Source organism: Bubalus bubalis, chromosome 22 (genome assembly GCF_019923935.1).
Source record: "Bubalus bubalis isolate 160015118507 breed Murrah chromosome 22, NDDB_SH_1, whole genome shotgun sequence".
Taxonomy (NCBI): Eukaryota; Metazoa; Chordata; class Mammalia; order Artiodactyla; family Bovidae; genus Bubalus; species Bubalus bubalis.
Window position 1 is genome coordinate 31,655,677 of NC_059178.1, and position 18,788 is coordinate 31,674,464.

The window sequence follows — 18,788 nt, forward strand, 5'->3', positions numbered from 1 at the left end:
AGCATGGGGTCTGCTGTCTACCATCCACTGGCTGGCTCTGCTCGGTCTGAGCAGGTTGCGTCCCCAGCTCTAGGCTGAGTGCTGGAGACCGAAGACTTGCCCTCTGGGGACCTCCCTGGTGATCCAGTGGTTAAGACTGCCCCTTCCAATGCAGGGGCTGTGGGTTCGATCTCTGGTTGGAGAGGTAAGATCCCGCATGACTCATGGCCACCCCCCTCCCCCACCACACACACACACACACAAAAGAAGACTCTCGGGCTGGCAGGAAAGGGCACGTGGAGAGAAGCATGTATACAGTGAAGAGCACCTTTGAAAACTGCCTAGTAAGGCGCCATATTACAGATCCGCAAGACAGTTTCCTTTCTGAGTTGGAAGAGACCATCACTGATAAAGCTGCCAACTTTCATTTAGGAGCCACGTTGCACAAACCAACTTCCCACATCTGTAAACGCTGGAACTGGGCTCAACACCAAGAGAGGCCGGCTCTGGAAGGTTCCCAGGAACTGCCACTGGCTGGGGAGCAGCAGGGCCAGGAGAATTCCTCCAACTCATTCCAGGGCTGCAGGGAGCTCTACATGCTCACTGCAATTATTACTCTTAGTTTTCTGCCAAGTGTATATTGTTCTCAGGGAAGCGACATGTGTACATGACATGACTCTTCTATACTCTTTTCCATATGGCTAATCATGCCTGGCACAGGCCCCACTGTTCAAAGTCCTGAATGAGAGGGTGGATGAGAGGCCCCTCAGATTCTTGTTAATTTTAAGATCTATTCTTCTTTTGGTGCAGTGGTAAAGAACCTGCCTGCCAGTGCAGGACATGAAAGAGACCCAGGTTCGATCCCTGAATCAGAAAGATCCCCGGAGGAAGAAATGGCAACCCACTCCAGTATTCTTGCCTGAAGAATCCCATGGACAGAGGAGCCTGAAGGGATACAGTCCATGGGGTTGCACAGAGTTGGACATGACTTTGCACTTCTAGATCTTTTTTTATCTATTTACACATATATATGCATAATTTTTACATGAATAGAAACATACTATACATATTCTACAACTTAATATTTTCATTGAATAAAATCTTTTTTCCCCCACATATCAACTAATCCATAGTATGAATATTCTATAATATTTTGTAACCATCTGCCATTGTTAAGCATTTTTGATTGTGTCCAGTTTTGCTATAACAAATATAACTATAGTAAATGTTCTATGTACATGTATCTTTGAATATTTATGTGTTATTTCTAGAAATAAATGAATAGACATGGAATTGTTAAACATTCTAAGTACATATATCTGAATATTTATGTGTTACTTCTAGAAACGAACAGACATCTATAATTTAAAGATTTCGAAACTACCACTAAATTGTCCTCCAAAAGTATTTAATAGTTTTCACTCCCAACCACACTGTTCCTCAATACTATATCTTGGGCTTCCCTGGATTGCAAGAATCCACCTGCAATGAGACAGACCTGGGTTTGATCCTTGCATTGGGAACATTCCCCTGGAGGAGGGCATGGCAACCCACTCCAGTATTCTTGCCTGGAGAATCACCATAAACAGAGAAGCTTGGCAGGCTTTAGTCCATGGGGTTGTAATGAGTTGGATACGACTGAGTGAATAAGCACACAGCACTACCACTAAATTGTCTTCCAAAAATATTTAATAGTTTTCACTCCCAACTACACTGTTCCTCAATACTATATATTACCAACATTTTAAATTTTAGCCAACCTGATATAAGTTTGGCCAGATTTGCCAATCTGATATATATTTAAGTTCTGCTTCTTTGATACTAAAGAGATTGACTATATTTTCAAACATTTAGTGGCAATTTCTATTCTTTTGAGAAACTTGTTTATATTTTTAAATGTTCTCCATTGGGTTGTTTCCATGTTTCTTGTAGGTGTTTCAGTTCAGTTCACTTGCTCAGCTGTGTCTGACTCTTTGCGACCCCATGGACTCCAGGCCTCCCTGTCCATCACCAACTCCCAGAGTTGGCTCAAACTCATGTCTTTTGAGTCGGTGATGCCATCCAACCATCCCATCCTCTGTTGTCCCCTTCTCCTGCCTTCAATCTTTCCCAGCATCAGGGTCTTTTCCAATGAGTCAGTTCTTCACATCAGGTGGCCAGAATATTGTAGATGTTAAGGAGCTCTTTTATGATGGATATTAATTTTTCACTGTAAATATTTCTCATCTGACACTTGTGTTTTATTTGTATATAGTGTCTTTAAATTAGCAATTTTTTTCCTTTTTTTAAGGATGCCTTCTGGGTAGTTAAGTTTTGTTCAAGTAGGTCTTCTCTGCCTAACAATTAAACTTTTGTGGAATTTCTTTTTATTTTCCTCTAATACTTCTATAGCTTTTCTTTTTATGTTTATCCCTGGAATTTTTACGAACTTATGATACAGACAGGGCTCTGGTTTTACATTTTTTCCAAAGGTCTTGGTTTCAGCTGTCTCAGTGCCAATTACTGACTATTCTTTTCATTTCCCACCAATGTGAAATACCACATTGATAATATATCAAATTCCAACATACACACACATCTCTCTCCCAATTCTGTTTTTTCCCCTTTGATCTATATGTGTATTTTAGCATCTATTAGGATCACACTTTCTTATCACTGTATCACTGTAGTATGCTGTGATGTCTGATATGACACATCCACCATTGTCCACCATTTCTATCACCACCAAATATATTTTAGCTATTCTTTTTTTTAAATTGGAGGATAACTGCTTTAAAATGTTGTGTTGGTTTCTGCTGTATAATATCACTTTTTAAGCTATTCTTAAGCCTCTTTTTTCTTCTACACAAATTTTATAAATGGGTCAAATTTCACTGAAAAAATCTATGACTTAAGTGGATTTGCACTGAACGTATAAGATAGTTTGAGCATAGCTGACATCTCAACAATATTGAGGCTTCCCATCCAAGAACACGAATGTCCCTTCATTTATTCAATTCTTGTTTTAAACTTGCATGTAGAAATTTATAGTTTTCTTAATCAGACTTTGCATATTTCTTAAGTTTATTCCTGGGTGTTATAATTTTTGTTGCTACTGTAAGTGGTATATTTTCTCATTACATTTTATGATTGGCTTTGGTAGTCTATCAGTAAGCTATTAATTGCAGTATATTGGGACCTTGAATATGGATGCTGTAATGAGTTCATTATTAGTTTTAATGATATTTAGTTGATTCTTTAGAATCTTCTATTCAGAGAAGTATTAAGGAGCTGCAAAGATAACATTTTTATATATTCCCTTCTAATATTATCCCTTCCTATTTCTTTTTGTTGTCTAATTTTATTGCTTAGAGTTTCCAGCACCTTGTGGGACTAAGTCTAACACTTGTTAGTAATTTTGAAAGGGAACAACTCTAAAATTTTACTGGTAAGCATAATGCTTGCTTTAAATTTCTGGAAGAAAAAGTCTTTATTAAGCTAAAGAGGTTTCCTTTTATTCTCTACCTAAGACTTATCAGAGATAACCTTTGAATATAATCAATTCATTTTCAATGTATTAAAATGGATTATAATTCTATTCTTCACATAAAAGCCACCCTCTTTTGGCCATAAACGTCAATGACTGTATACTTTATTCCACAAAGACGGTATAACCATGTCAGAAACCTCTGATGCCATTAAAGTTGGTGTATGTTAAAAATGTAGAGCTAGAAATATTTTGGGGAGCACATTAAAAAAAAAAAAAGCACATATTTAGGCTGTTGTTAATTTAATATGAATCCCTCACCTTGAAATCATCAGGAATGAGGAGTTTTGATGTTCGTAGAAAATTCAAGATATATCTGAACATCTGTCCGTCTCTGTCAATGAAATAGTGCTGTTTGAGACTGTCCAAAACAATGGGCTCTGTACCATCAAAAAGTCTTCCGATTCTGCGATAGGAAAGAGGGAACAGTGAAGACAATTAGAATCAATCGTTCGGCCACTAAGACTGAAAGCTACTGTTCTGTGTCACTGTCAAAGACAGCACTTTTGAAGATGGCAGTCAGGGAAAATCACCCACTAAGTAGTTATGGTTCGCTGAGAAGTACTGGCCCCTGCTTGATAAATATCTCAAGACCAGACAATTCAAAATAGTCGCAGGCTTTCTCGAGTAAATTCTATTATTCAATGTCTTTTACCTGTAAAGACGTCCCTGACATGGTGATTAGGGCTAGGCGCGGTCACTGTAATGCAAGATCATGTCTTTCCCTCTGTGTTACTTAAAACAACCTTCTCTGCCATTAAAAAAAAAAGAAAAGTGTGATTGCTCCCAAGTGTCTTTTAAACAGAGTCTACAAAAAAAAAAGTGCATTTTTGTTTTTAAGAAATCTGTTTTCTGACCTTTCCCTACCTATAAGTCCCATATTTTCTAAAAGTAAAGCAATGTCTATATGCTAACATCTACATTTAATTATAAAAATGAATCACTGAGAGTATCACTCATCTAAGAGTATATGTTTTTCATTAACAATATGCAGTCTAGTTTCCCAGGTCTCAGCAAAAATCATTTGTAACAGCCAGGAATCATTATAAAATATAAACATTTGACCACCCAAAAAATATGACCTAGTTCTGGAACATAAGTGGCAATGGGTAATTTTTAAAAACAGGAATCCATAATATGTGTTTCCTGTTTACAGTTAACATTTGAAAAGTGTGCTATAGTTAAAGCATTTTGTATCCAATATCATTCATCTCTTTAAGGCAGGCTGAACCTATACACTTTAGTATACACTCAGTTAATAGAAAATGGTCACATCTATACTATGAACAACTAGAGGGTTGGCTAATGAAAAATAAATATCCTGTATCAGAAAACAGAATTTACACACTTGAAATCTCTTCCTTTGCCAAGAGGTACATTTGACCTTCATTAAAAGTGTAGGCAGGAAAATGGTTCCATTTTTTAAGAAAAGATTTTTGTGGAACTCATAACAAGTCTCTCTCTGATTTGGAACACCATTTTATTGCTCTGATGATGATATTGGAATCATACATTTCCTAGTCTTATTTTTGAAGTGGGACAGATGTAATGCTAAGTTGATAATTCCATCCCTCTTAAAATACACCAAACAAACCAACAAATAGGAACGCTGCTCCCCTTTCCCCCAAGAAAGACTTGTGAATGTGCTTCAATAACAATCCTTTAAAGATAATTAGAAAACTCCTGTCCTACCTGAAGGTAATAGGTGCAAAAAAGAAAGCAACTATTGAGTCAGATGGTATCCTTAAAACCCAATATATTTTTCTCAACTACTGTTTTCATCCACCTTTCCATGAATTGAGGGTGATCATGTACGGTGTAGATTACAGTCATCCAAGGATTCTACCTTGCATGCTACCTTGTCATTCATTTCTTATAAACACATCAATCAAATGGTAGATTATGTAAAGAAGAAGCAGTAAAACTGAAACACCCTTAGTCACTTATTTATAGTGTTTCCAGGACAGTTTGGTGCAGGATGGGAAAGAATGAGACTTGTTTGCCTGTTATTTAAACATTCTACTTTTCACTGTTAATGATAAATTTACAGTTGACAGTGGAAGAACAGGGAGCTATATTTATTAACTGCTTTCTATATACCTTGCCCTCATCTAAGCACTTTATGTAACAAACCCATTATCCTCCTTTTAAAGATGAAGAAATAGGCTCAAAATGATGAGTAACTTGCCCAACTAGTTAAGTAGCACTGGGGGAGTTGGGTACAGTCTGTTTGATCTTAAAGGGGCCTCCCTACAATGACTGGAATGAAAAGAATTACCACTACTGAATGAACATTTTAGGTCTAGAGATTTCAAGTCTATCTTAGATTTGTTTGGCAAGAGTTTTATAATGAAATCCAAACGTGTACACTGATTATTTTTGTGGCCTTAGATAAATTAATATCAATGATTACAAGTCACTTTACTAATGAGATGAAAAGTAAATATTTTATTCTTAAATAAATCCCAGGCTTTTAATTTTTAAAAGCTCATTTTCAAAATCTAGGCTTGGAAGTGAGCCAGCACAGAAAGTGATCAAATAAATAAATCTTCATGGAGTGAATGAGTAAAGGAGTGACGGAAAGAGGAGAGGAATGAGGCTTGGCCAGTTACTAGCTGTAATCTGAGCGAATCAACTTCTCTACATCTCTATTCTTTTATAAAATTATCCCTTTTCTCGGGGTTATTGAAAAAAATCAAAAGGGGTCATGGCATGCTCAAAAAGACAGCAAAAGAAGGTACCACAAAACAGCAAATAAAAATTTCTAGGAAAACAGCTCTTTGAAGCCTGAGGGCAGTTTAGGGTACAGGGTTTAAAGAAGTAAAAGGAACAATCATGGCTGAGGTGTATTGTTACAGAACTTTCCAAGATAGGAGAAAAGTGTCATGTTAAGTGGCAAGGAGACCCAACCAGTTCATTGTAAAGGAGATCAATCCTGGGTGTTCTTTGGAAGGAATGATGCTAAATCTGAAACTCCGGTACTTGGACCACCTCATGCAAAGAGCTGACTCATTGGAAAAGACTCTGATGCTGGGAGGGATTGGGGGCAGGAGGAGAAGGGGTGACAGAGGATGAGATGGCTGGATGGCATCACCGACTCCATGGACGTGAGTTTGAGGGAACTCTGGGAGTTGGTGATGGACAGGGAGGCCTGGTGTGCTGCTGTTCATGGGGTCGCAGAGAGTCGGACACGACTGAGCGACTGAACTGAACTGAATTGAAGTGGTTTTTAAGATAATATCAAAACAAACACCCTACCACCAGCAGATAACAAGAAACTGCACAGTTGCAGTAAGAAGCACCTTTACATCTGATTTAGCGGAAATAGCAAAAGATGCAAAGGCAAGAGGAGGGAAGTCTGAAAGGAGACTCAGCAAGGGGACAGGAAGGTGGCTGTGGCCCTTGGGCGAGGCAGTGGGAGAAGCTGGGAGGAAGAACAGGATTCTACTTGGCAGATTAGAAACCCCACCATGGAGCTGTCCTGAGGGCGGGTTAGCAAGGCCTGGAACCTGCAAGGCCTGGAACCTTCTCTTCCAGCTTGCTCCAGGCAAGGGAGGGTGCACTCTGCGGACCCAAAGGTGGGGAGGGAGTGGCCTGAAATTGGTGGGAAAACCCTCCCCGCCTCCTGTACCAAAGGCGGAAGCAGCATGGTTGACGAGGGAGCCGAGAGGCGGGGGAGGGCAGGCTCGGAAGGAAGAGCTCATGGCCGGGTCAATGCATGCACGTTCCTGGCTGCAGTGAAAGGCCCCTCGGAAAAGAAAGAGTCCCTGTGTTTGAGTCAACAAATGTTACAAGTAATAAAAGGAGACACTGGGCTGATTTTTGCTACCTTTAAAAGGAGGAAGGTTTTGAATTTGTGAAAACAATGCGGAAGGGCAGAGTGGTGCCAGCGATCGTAAACTGGGGTTCTGCGTTGGTTTCGAGGTTGAATGTGCTGTGGAAAAGCATTGTTTGGCTAAGCAAATAGAGGGGAACACTGACACAGGCTATATTTCTTGTGGACACATGAATGGAGTTACAAATCAACAGTTGTGACTTGTAAACTCTGGTGCCTGAAAACTTCGTGGACCTGATTACAGTTTACCAACCTTGGAGAACATTCCTGTTTTTCAACTGACCAAGACCAGGCTGGCTCCAGATGATGTATGACTGCCTTTAAAAAAAAAAAAAAAACAACCACTCACTGAACCAAGTGGGAGTACTGAGAAAAACTTCCTCCCACAGTTTTATTCTTTTGACATTTATTTTTTAACATTCTGTTTTGGACAGTTTCCCTGTATGCCAAAGCAGGGAAAATAGGATAATGAACTCCCATGTGTCTATCCAGCTTCTAAAGCTATCAATTCTTGTTCAGTCTTATTTCACCCGTACCTCTCTGCGTCCCTCTCCCCGCTCTGGGATTTTTAAAGTAAATTGTAAGCATCCTATCATTTTTATGTACAAATAACTCATTAACTAGAGGATTGGGCTTCCCTGGTGGCTCAGACGGTAAAGAATCTGCCTGCAATGCAGGAGGCCCAGGTTCAATTCCTGGGTCAGGAAGATTCCCTGGAGGAGGAAATGGCAACCCACTCCAGTATACTTGTCTGGAGAATTCCATGAACAGAGGTTACAGGTTGCAAAGAGTAGAGGCTTATAAAGGTTCACTTAAAATACACATTAATAGACATTCAAATGTGCTCCTCTTTCTTGCTTTTTAGAGTTAGAACTCTGTTGATTACTCTTTGCTGCAAATAATGCAGCCCAACCACCAAGGAAATTAAGTTCCTTTTGGTGAAAAGTTAGTCTGCTTCCTCACTGGGGCTCCTCTTCTCCCCAGCATTAAAGAATGGTCTTAAATGAAAGAGACCTGGCTTAGTGTGAATATTAGTCACTAAGAATTTCTTTTTTCTTGTGTATTCAATCATTTATAAGACTTAGGTTCTTTAATTTAACTGTGACTCAGTTCCTCAAGAATTTTGCTTTCCTGGGAATTCCCTGGCGGTCCAGTAAGTTAAGACCTCCCACTTCCACTGCAGGCAGCATGGGTTCAACCCTTGGTTAAGAAACTATACATCCCACATGCCATGCTGCATGGTCAAAAAAAAAAAAAAAAAGAATTTCTCTTTTCTTTTTTTTAATTGTATAGTCACTCAGTTATTTGTTCATTCTTTCCACCAATACTCACTCAACCTGATCACGTGAAATACAGGGAATGCAGTGGTGAATAAACCACACTGTTGACTTTCATGGAATTTAACAGTCTGTGGGGCTGGGAATGCAGATCAAGTGGTGTGACTGAGTGTGCAGTGGATATACAGAGTGGGCTGTGGGAGTACACAGGGAAGAAAAAGAAAGTTCACAGGAGAGCCTGAATGATAAGCAGAAGCTGGTACAGAGGTGGGAGCTAAGGTTAGATAAGAAAAGACAGGTGCAGGGAAGATACAAAGGCTTGAAGGTGGACAAAAAAAAAAACCCCAAACACTGCCATATGATTACTCTCCACTAGGGCATAGAGACAGGCCAACTGAAAAATGAGACAGGCAGCAGAAGTCAGACCATGAAGAGCTGTGTAAGCAGGTCAAGGAGTTTGGGTTTGGTTTGGAGGGCGATGGGGACTGATGTCAGGCTATGCTCTCAGCAATGTTTAGGAAAAGAGCAAATTTAGAAGTGAGAAAATCAAAACACTATCTCTGAGATCACATCTCCCCACAGAGGCAGCTTGCAGTTTATCCAAGTCCTGTCTCCTTTCCCTTGTTTTTGACTATGTCATTTGTATAGAGCGGTGCTTCTTAACTCTGGTTGCACAGTGGAATTACATAGGGACCTTTTAAAAAATACAGATGCCCAGTGCCAGATATTCTGATGTAATTATTGCTCAGGGTTTGGACCCCAAGCATTTGCATCTCTTAAAACGCTCCCCAAGGAAGTTTAATGAACTGCTGAGTTGGGAACCAGTGTAAAGGCAGATGAGCAGAGAGACTAAAGAGGAGCAAGTCAATGTCGTCAATTTGAAATAATCTCAAGTTGGTCATTCTGTCACCCGGAACTGTCACGCTTTCTTAATTAGCCACGCACATTTTTAGAGGTTAAGGATCACCAGCATGACCTAGATCAACCTCCCATTTTACAAATGGAGAAATGACTCAAGGATGCACAGTTGCCTAGACAGAGTTGGCAGACCCACCATGCTGCCCCTGGGGTGGGGATGGGCAGAGGATGGTCACATTCAAGTCTATGAGGACACCTGCTCTAATGCTAGTTATTACTGATTGAATATTATTAGGTGCCAAAGAAGGAGCTGCCTGCTTTATGGGCTTTATTTCATTTCATTCTTACAATGATCCTATAAGTTGACCATATTATTCCCATTTCACAGATGAGAACACTGAGCCCACAATGGCCATCACTTGGCTCAGGCTCCAACCTAGGTCTCATTCTAAAGCCTGTGTTCTTGACCACTAAATATACCTCCTTTTCATTTCTAATTAAAAAAAAAAAAAAAACAAACAAACCCTAGAACAAGCAAGAAGACAACAAATGAACAACATCCCTTGGGAAATGCAGTTTTTATACAGTTCAAAAAGACTTTGCTAGTGTTGCATGTTATCTCAAGAAAGCTTGATTGTTACCAGCTTTGTGGGGAAGCTATCATTTACTTAACAGCTGAGAAAAAGTTGAAGCTCAGGGAAGCTGAACCAAACCAAACCAAACCGAACCAAAACACTCCAAGACTTTAGAGGTTACTTTCAAACTGTTGGTACAACTATGACATAATAGGGGCATAAGAATAGATAGGAAAGTCAAGATACTTAGGACAATGAAAACTTCTTCCGGGTTGAGGCGTATACCTGAAATGGCGTATTTCAACTCCGTTTACCTTGAGTTCTTGCATCCCATTACGTGCGGTCCCCCTATTTAATTCTGCCAATCCCCCTGTGGGAATGGTCACTTTACAGCTAAAGAAATTTAGCTTGGAGATGCTTCCAACTCTCCTGAGCTCCATCCGCCCAGTGGTCCTTGTGCGGTCTGACCCCGCGCCACGTGAAGCACCATGGCAGTCAACGCAGCACCTGGCCCTACTTTACCAGGGAGGAGCTGGTGCACACACGGTAATTACAAGGGAGGGAGGCGTAGGACAAGGACCTGTGGGCAGTGCCCACGCTAGGATTAACTTGCTCAGGGAGGGTGGAGAAGACCCTGCCCAGGGGTGGGGTTGAGAGCTAAGTGCCAAAGACACACAGAGGGATAAAGATGGTGAGAAAAGGCAGGACACGGGTTGTGGAACCTTTCACCCACTCAGCTCTCCTTTTCTTCTCCACCTCTGGGCTTCCAAGCCATGGAATATATGGTTTGAACTTTAGGAAAATGTTTCCTTTAGTTTTCAGTCCAGATTTATTTTGCTGGTGAACCGTTTCACAGGCAATATCCAAGTGACCTCTTGAGCATTGCTTTTGGTGGATATTTTTATATTATAAAAGCAATAACTACTCATTGTTAAAAACTAGAAAAGCACAGAGGATGAAGAAGCAGCAAAATAGAAAAACAATCTGTGATGAGTCCACCAATCAGTAGGATATTACTTTTTAAAAAAATCTGATTTACAGCCTTTTTCTATTGAATGATTTTGTTTTCAGAAGCACTGTGGCTTCATACTTTTTTGAGCCTACTAACCCAAGTTCCCTGATAGCTTACTTGGTAAGGAATCCACCTGCAACGCAGGAGACCGTGTTTTGATACCTGGGTCGGGAAGATCCGCTGGAGAAGGGATAGGCTACCCACTGCAGTATTCCTGGGCTTCCCTTGTGGGTCATCTGGTAAAGAATCTACCTGCAATGCAGGAGACCTGGCTTCAACCAAGCTTCTGTCCTAATATTTGATACCTAAGGAAGACAGCAAATGAGATAGAGGGCTGGGGGAAGGTGTGTGCTTGTGCAGATGTGTAAGTGTATGGGTGGGAGTGAGTGTCTGTGTTTGTAGGTGTGCGTACATGAATGAGAGATGTTTAGGACGCTGTCCCTGCAGTGGAACCTAGACTTGGAACAGCAGGGAAGGAAAGAAAAGCAGAGAAAAATCAGCACTGGGACTTCCCTGGTGGGCCAGTGGCTAAGTCTCTGAGCTCCCAGTGCAGGGGGCCCAGGTTCGATCCCTGGTCAGAGAACTAGATACCACATGTAGCAACTGAGTTCCCATTCGGCAACAAATGTTGAAGATCCTGCGTCCCAAAACTTAAGACCCCGTGGAGCCAAATAAATTTTAAAAGCTTTTTTTTTTTTTTTTTTAAAGAAAAATCAGCACTGGAACCAAAGAGTCCCCTTCCCTCCTTTCTGTTGGGATGGGAGAGGAGGGAAGTAGAACAGATGGAAGGGAAGAGAAATGCTGGGTTGATACCAGAAACCTTTTGAAATGCAGAGGTCTTCATTTCATATTCTATTTTTACATATTTTTAAAATTAGTTTTTATTATAGTATAGTAGCTTTGCATATATTTTAAAATGTCCACAATAGGGAATTTCCCGGCAATCCAGTGGACTCTGCTGTCTCACTACCAAGGACCTTGATTCAATCCTTGGTTGGGGAATTAAAGTCCCACAAGTCATATGGCCAAAAGAAAGAATAATATCCATAATAAAAAGTTTTTCTTAAAAAGGGGAGAGGTGATGCTATGCTGGGTATTATTATAATGTAAAAAATCCCCAAAAACAAAAAACACCAGTCAACTCACTGTTAGAGAATCCTTACTTATCGAACAGCATTTAATTTGCACATAAATGTTTACACAATTTGAGAAATAGTTGTGTAGAGTTTCCACGCTTGGGAAGTTTCATTGATATTTGAGGAACACAGATAAAAATGAATTCAGAGCTTGTTACAGAAATGGACAGAAGTAATTTAAGAGAAGAGAGAAAATACCTTCTAAGGAAAAGCAAACAAAACAAATTATATCTACTTATGAGGAAGTCATGTTTCCAGTACCTGTTCCCTGTGGCAGCATCATTTTCTTAAATGATTCACAGAGCTGAAGAAAGCAGGGGAGAAAAGAAAGGCAAGTTTAAAGTATAAAAAAATATACGAGCGCGCCGGGATTCTGGCACTCAGCGTTTTGCAGAATTGCTAGTTGACAGCAATACTGTCTCCTTCACGGGGAGCCCAGGGCCACTGGGGGGCGGGGAGCTAGTCCTTCTCATGACGCACAGGGAAAATTTTTTAAATTAGAGTTACTTTAATTGCTTACTATAAAAAATGTATTATAATTAACTTGATTGTTTTGAAAAAGCACCACCGGAATTTACCGAAGTAGGCTTTCTATTCCTACATTTATTGAATGCTTGTCATATTCCTGGGTACTCTGCTGAATCTCTTATTTTTAAGTTTTTTTAAAGATTTGATTTTTTTTGATGTGGAACCCTTTTAAAGTCTTTATTGAATTTGCTATAAGACTGCTTTTGTTTTGTGTTTTGTTTTTTTGGCCCCGAGGCATTCAGGATCTTAGCTCCCTGACCAGGGATAGAACCTACACCCCTTTCATTGGAAGGTGAATTCTTAGCCCTGGACCACCAAGGAAGTCCTAGGGCCCACTCAGATGAGCATGATTTGGGCCAGCTGGGTGCTACAGGACAAAGGACAGGGACTAGCCAACCTGGGACAGGCAGGGAGGGCTTCCTGTAGGAAGCAATGCTAGTACTGGGTCTTCAGGACTGCCAGGCATAAAGAGAAGGGCACAAGGGCTTGGAGGAGGGATTTCAGGCGAGAAACAGTATGATGGGTGAGGTGGGGACTCAACAAATGAGGAGCGCCTCTCTCAAAGCGTCGGCCTGAGTGGAGCAAGTGACGGCACAAGAGCTTGGGCGCCGCGCTTTCAGTCATCTCTCAGGAGCCCCTGGAAGTTCAACTCTGATTCAAGAGACCTGCTGGAATCCTGGCTTTACCATCTTCAAGACCAAATTGGTTTGAGTTTCGATTTCTTCATCTGTGGAAGGGGATAATAGCCCATCCAAATAATTTTTATGAAGAAGAAATGGATGTCTGACATGAGCTACATTTACTGAGCGTCCACTACCTGCAGGGCGCCGAGTCTTGACAACAGCTCTTCCAGGTAGATACCATCACCTGCATCTTACAAGTGAGGACCCTGCAGTCAGTTAACCAGCGTGGAAGCAGCAGGGCCACAGGGTCTCGCTCGGGGTGGCTCTCTTACTGCCCAGTGATTCTTCTGCTTCTCGGTCAAGCCTAGACTCAGTCAGTGCTGACAGATTTTCGTACCTTGGAGAAGATATGCGATGCCAAAACAGAATCCAACTGCACAGAAAATCCTGTTGAGCACCTTGATTTGGAAGACAATGTTTTAGATCACCAGCTCTTTGGTTTGAACAACTGTCTGTTTTCAAATGGTTTCCGGGGTTTACCACTACTTTTTAAGACCAGGCCTGGATTAGAGCATCATTGTGTTTCATGGGAGCCCACTTTGGTATTTTCGGCTCCAGCGGTTTCTGCTTCGCCTTCCCCTTGCTTTCTCTGGGGGCAGGCAAGCCCACACGTGTGCAGAGGTCTCTCCCCAGCCCACCCCCACCCTCCTCCCCACTGGCTGTTCTATATTTGGAGGTATTTGTGACATACTCCTGTTTTCTCTTGATTTAAGACTCTAGAATATGGTTTTCAGTTTACAATATAATTACTGTTCAGAGAAAAAAAATGTTATAATAGCTAACTTATTTGAGTTTCTGTTAAGTGTGAAAATGTCAATCGCTCGTGTCCGACTCTTTGCAACCCTATGGACCGGACCGTAGCCCACCAGGCTCCTCTGTCCGTGGAATTCTCCAGGCAAGAATACTGGAGTGGGTTGCCATTCCCTTCTCTAAGGGATCTTCCTGACCCAGAGATCAAATCTGGGCCTCCTGCATTGCAGGCAGATTCTTTACCATCTGAGCCACCAGGGAAGCCCAAGTTTATGTTAGGAATGCTGCTAAAAACACTGTGGATTAGCTGATTTAATCCTCACCACAACTCGAGAGTATGTACAGGTGATATTGTGATGTGAGTAGTGGAGATGCTGAGGCGTGGAGCCACCAGATCGCTAGCTGAGGGTGGCTGAACTGTGCAGCCTCCTATCCTGCAAGAGTGAGGGCCAGCCCACTCTCGTCACTGTCCCCAAATCTCAGTGCTCATCTGTCCCAGAACTCCAGCTCTGGCACCTCCTGCCAACCCGTCTGCATCTTGCTCCACTCCAGTTTTCTCGTTTCTGGTTTCTCGTCACATAAGCAAACCCTTGCACATGTTCCTGCTGAACTTAACCTACTTTTTTAACATTTATTTTTAAATAATAATAATAATTTTTGGCTGTGCCATACAGCATGCAGGATCTTAGTTCCCCGACCAGGGATCCCACCCATACACTGTGCAATGGAAGCGTGGAGTCTTAACCGCCGGACCATCATGGAAATTCTAACCTTTTTTCGAGTGATCTTATTCCCAGGATTCTGAGTATCAGCAGCCCCAACCATTGAAGGAGTGCCTTCCTCTGTGACTGACTCCTCCATCTGTGTCATCAATCTCCCTCATATGGGGAAGGGACTCAGCCCAGCCCCCTGTGATTGTGGTCCCCCAGATGTTTCTCCCCATTCTCTCCAGCATACTTGGAGACTATCAGCAACAACAGGATGTGGACTGGAGCCTCTTCCCATTTCTGCTGCTGTCTTACTACCCCAGCCTGTTGGAATTGGCTCACAGTATATCACAGCAGTCCTTTCAAATAAAAGCATCCTATTAATTATATGACACTATGAGAGGGCTATGGTGAAGCCAGCTGTTTTTTTTAATTCAATTTAATAGTGTTTTCCTACTTGTAATGGGACCAGCAAAACAGCAGTTTACAACAAAGCATTTACATATTTTGCATAGTACCTAAATGTGAAAAACCAGAGGCTTCACACAGTGCTTGATAAAACAAAAAAGAAAGAAGAAAAATACAATTTACCTACAGACTATGTAAATGCTTTGTGAAAACTTAAAAGGAGATGTATGGAAGAAAGTAAATGAATCTATACTGACTCCTTTGTATCCCTTTCCTGCTCCTACACACACACACACACACCCCCCCCACCCCCACACCCACACCCACACCCACACACACACACAGCCATTACTGACACTGTTCAAAGGTCTTATAACAGAGCATCATTCAAAAACTCAGGAGGATTGAAAGGTGGTTAGATGAATGAAAATGAATTATTCTATCACTGTATGACTTCAGAGTGACTAGGAGGCTTAAAAACACTTTCACAAACTAGGCTTTGAGATGACAAAGCCAAAAGGGAGGAGATTTAGCCCCAGGACTGTGAGTTATACCACCTCAGAAGCTAAGAAGGAAAGAAAGCTGCTAACCGGACAAGAGTCATATTTACACAGCTTCAAAAGCATCTAAATGTTTTAAAGAATATATAAAATATCCATACTACCCTTTTGTTGAAAACACCGTTCAATTATCTCTTCAAATCACGAAGGATGATGTGCCTGGTTAGCTTTGTACTTTGAGAGGCTTAAGATTTTGAATTTATGTTGCAAGATTATTTACACAGTCACTAAATCAAAAGTGACATGTGAAAAATATGAACTTTTTATCAGCTCATGATTCAAAGACAACATTCTCGGGTGTGGGGGGTTGAGAAATCAGGAGGGTGCTTACTGACAGCACCTGCCTTTGGCTGCTCCAGGATCAACAATGCGTTGTCATAGGTGTGCGCGCCTTGTGCAACTGTTGACGCCCTTCTGGGACTCAGGCTTGGTTTATCACAGTTTAAGAATTTACCCAAAGGCACCAAGCCGGTCCATAGACTCGCTGGGCGGTAGGTGTATCTACCGACGTTTCTCCTCATCCCTTCCAACAAAAACCAGAACCAAGCCCTGACCTACAACACTTTTAAAGAAAAAAAAAGTCTCCCTGCTAATGACAAGATTTTCTCATGTTTCCTCTTCCTTACTGTGATCATATAAATGGACAAACTGCAGAAGTCACCTGATACCACTGTTTCCCGTATCTGTTGCTCCCATAACTTTTACTTTCGAGTCTTGAGGGAAAGTGCACTAAAACCAAAGCTGCTTTTTACAAATAACGACTTTCTTAAAGTTTTAAAAATCTACATGAAGTATTACAAACGTGTTCTTTAAGAGCCTGGCAGGATATATACTTGGAAATACAAACTGTATCCTGACTGTTGGGTTTTCGTAATCATCATAGATTGTTTGCCAGAGTGGAGACCAGAACTTCAATTGCACTGCTCACGGCTCCTTAAGTTCACTAGGCTGTTATAACCTTGCTCTAGTTCATTTTAACATGGATTAGACAGTAAAGAATCTGCCTGTAATGCAGGAGACCTGGGTTCTATCCCTGAGTTGGGAAGATCCCTTGGAGAAGGAAATGGCTATCCATTCCAATATTCTTGCCTGGGAAAGTCAATGGATAGAGGAGCCTGGTGGCTACAGTCCATGGGGTCTCAAAAAGTCAGATATGACTGAGCAACTAACACTTTCACTTAATGTGTCCAGCAATCTTCTCCGAATTCCATCCTTCACACCACCTTATTCCTTTTGCAATGTATCATCAAAATGATTATGTTGTGATGAAGTACCTTCCTCAGGGTCCCTAAGATTATGGGTTAGCAAGATACACTTAAATGTATATGCTTCCTTTTTTTCCCCCAGGAGGTTAAAAAAAGAGAAAATGACAAAAGGAAGAAATCTGAAGGTGAAGAGAATCTGTAGAAGTTTTATGGAAAAAAAAAAACCCTTGATAAAGGAGCTTTATATGTTGTCAGAACTCGTTAAGATTGGAACACATTTTAATAAATAAGGTGGTACAAAGTTAGAATTTGGTTTTCTCTCTGTCAAGAGGACAGTTTTCTTGGACTATTGATCTGATTTTTTCCCTTTTTTATTGAAGTATAGTTGATTTACAATGTTGTATTAGTGATCTGCTTTTTATAACAGATTATAAAATTTCTTTACCTTTTAAGTAGTCTGTATTTGCCTTTGAAATCTTTTATTGTCACTAGGCTAAATGAATAAGTATTATTTCACAGTGAATAGAAGGGGGAAAAAAAATCCTTTTTTTCTTTGACACTGACTGTTTTTGTACTGCTTCAAGACGAGAAGTTTCATTTCTGAGGTAAGGTCTGAAGCCCTCAGGGCCTCCTAAGCTGTGTTTTTTTAAAGTCAGTTTTCGGAGGGGTGGCCGGGGCCTAGCCAAGCCCTCACAAGGCGGGGTGGGAGCTCTGAAGCACGTTTGGTTCAAATCACTGAAGCAGGTCTGGACGAGTTGAGATTCACCTCTAGTTACGAAGCCCTCTGAGCCGGGCGAGGCAGGCCACTGTTAGAAAGTGGCGGTTAGCCGATGTGCACGGTTGTCATTCATCTTCTAAATATGAGGAACACAATACGAGAAGTTGCACACGAGTAAAAATAATCACCCCCACCGAAAAAGACACACAGTGAGGTCGTTACTAAGCAAACATGGCGTCTATGAGGCAGCAGGAGAGCGCTATCCACGCTATCCAAGTGATGGTGTCCTTTCTACTGACTGTCTTGATTAGATTCACACAGTCCAGCAAAACCCTGTTTCATCTGTGGGACCAAATTTTTTATTTTTTTATTTTTTTTGGCAAACACCATTACCACCCAGTTAGAACCCTTAGGTGTCTGCCTTGGGAATAAGACTACAGGAAAAGCATATGCCCGTAAGAGCACAGCTGACTTCCCACCCCTCGCTACCTCTCACATCCTTCATCCTCCCAAAAGGACCACCCTGGGCACAAGCGGAAGCCACACGTAAAGCCTTATGTACCTACTTCAGCTTGCTGCTTTGGAGACAGATTGTCACAACTTTCTGTCTCCAGGCACCTTGAGAGTTACCGTTTGGAAGCAGAGTATTGATAATTCATCGATTTGAGACAATGAATCCTGCATTTCTAATGCAAAGAAGTGGCATTTTAATATTGGTTATTTATATATCAATAATAGAAAGAACTGCCAGACATGGAAACGGATACATCTAGCACCACAGCTCAGGCTTCGGCCGAGGACATGTGGGTGTACAGTGGACCCATCAGGGATCCTTCACTGTGACTTTCAAAATTGTTTTTGTTTTTAAGTCCTCAGAGTTTACATGCAAATTGTAACACCATGTGCTTTTGTTTTGAATACATGCTTCTCTTTGGAAGGGAGGAAAAGTTTAGTTTTTGCATTGGCTTCATAAAAAAAGAGCCTTCAACTTCAGAATGACTTATACATTGTTTATTCCAGCCAAGAATACA

General features: G+C 41.2%; 2 protein-coding genes across 5 annotated transcripts in view; one reads left to right on the forward strand and one right to left on the reverse strand.

The window, feature by feature from the left end:
* Window positions 1-827, forward strand: part of TAF4B (TATA-box binding protein associated factor 4b) — a 186,594-nt gene extending 185,767 nt beyond the window's left edge. Inside the window, exon 17 of the mRNA XM_044934732.2 lies at window positions 790-827. The gene's annotated coding sequence lies outside the window, so the exon portion shown is untranslated. The remainder of the gene's footprint in view (window positions 1-789) is intronic.
* Window positions 1-18,788, reverse strand: part of KCTD1 (potassium channel tetramerization domain containing 1) — a 212,989-nt gene that overhangs the window by 19,940 nt on the left and 174,261 nt on the right. For 3 of the 4 annotated variants that reach the window (XM_025273597.3, XM_025273598.3, XM_025273596.3), the window contains exon 3: window positions 3,767-3,911. The exons of the other annotated variant lie outside the window; for it this stretch is intronic. In XM_025273597.3, coding sequence (XP_025129382.1) covers window positions 3,767-3,911 — 145 coding nt within the window. The remainder of the gene's footprint in view (window positions 1-3,766; window positions 3,912-18,788) is intronic. 4 annotated transcript variants of the gene reach the window in all.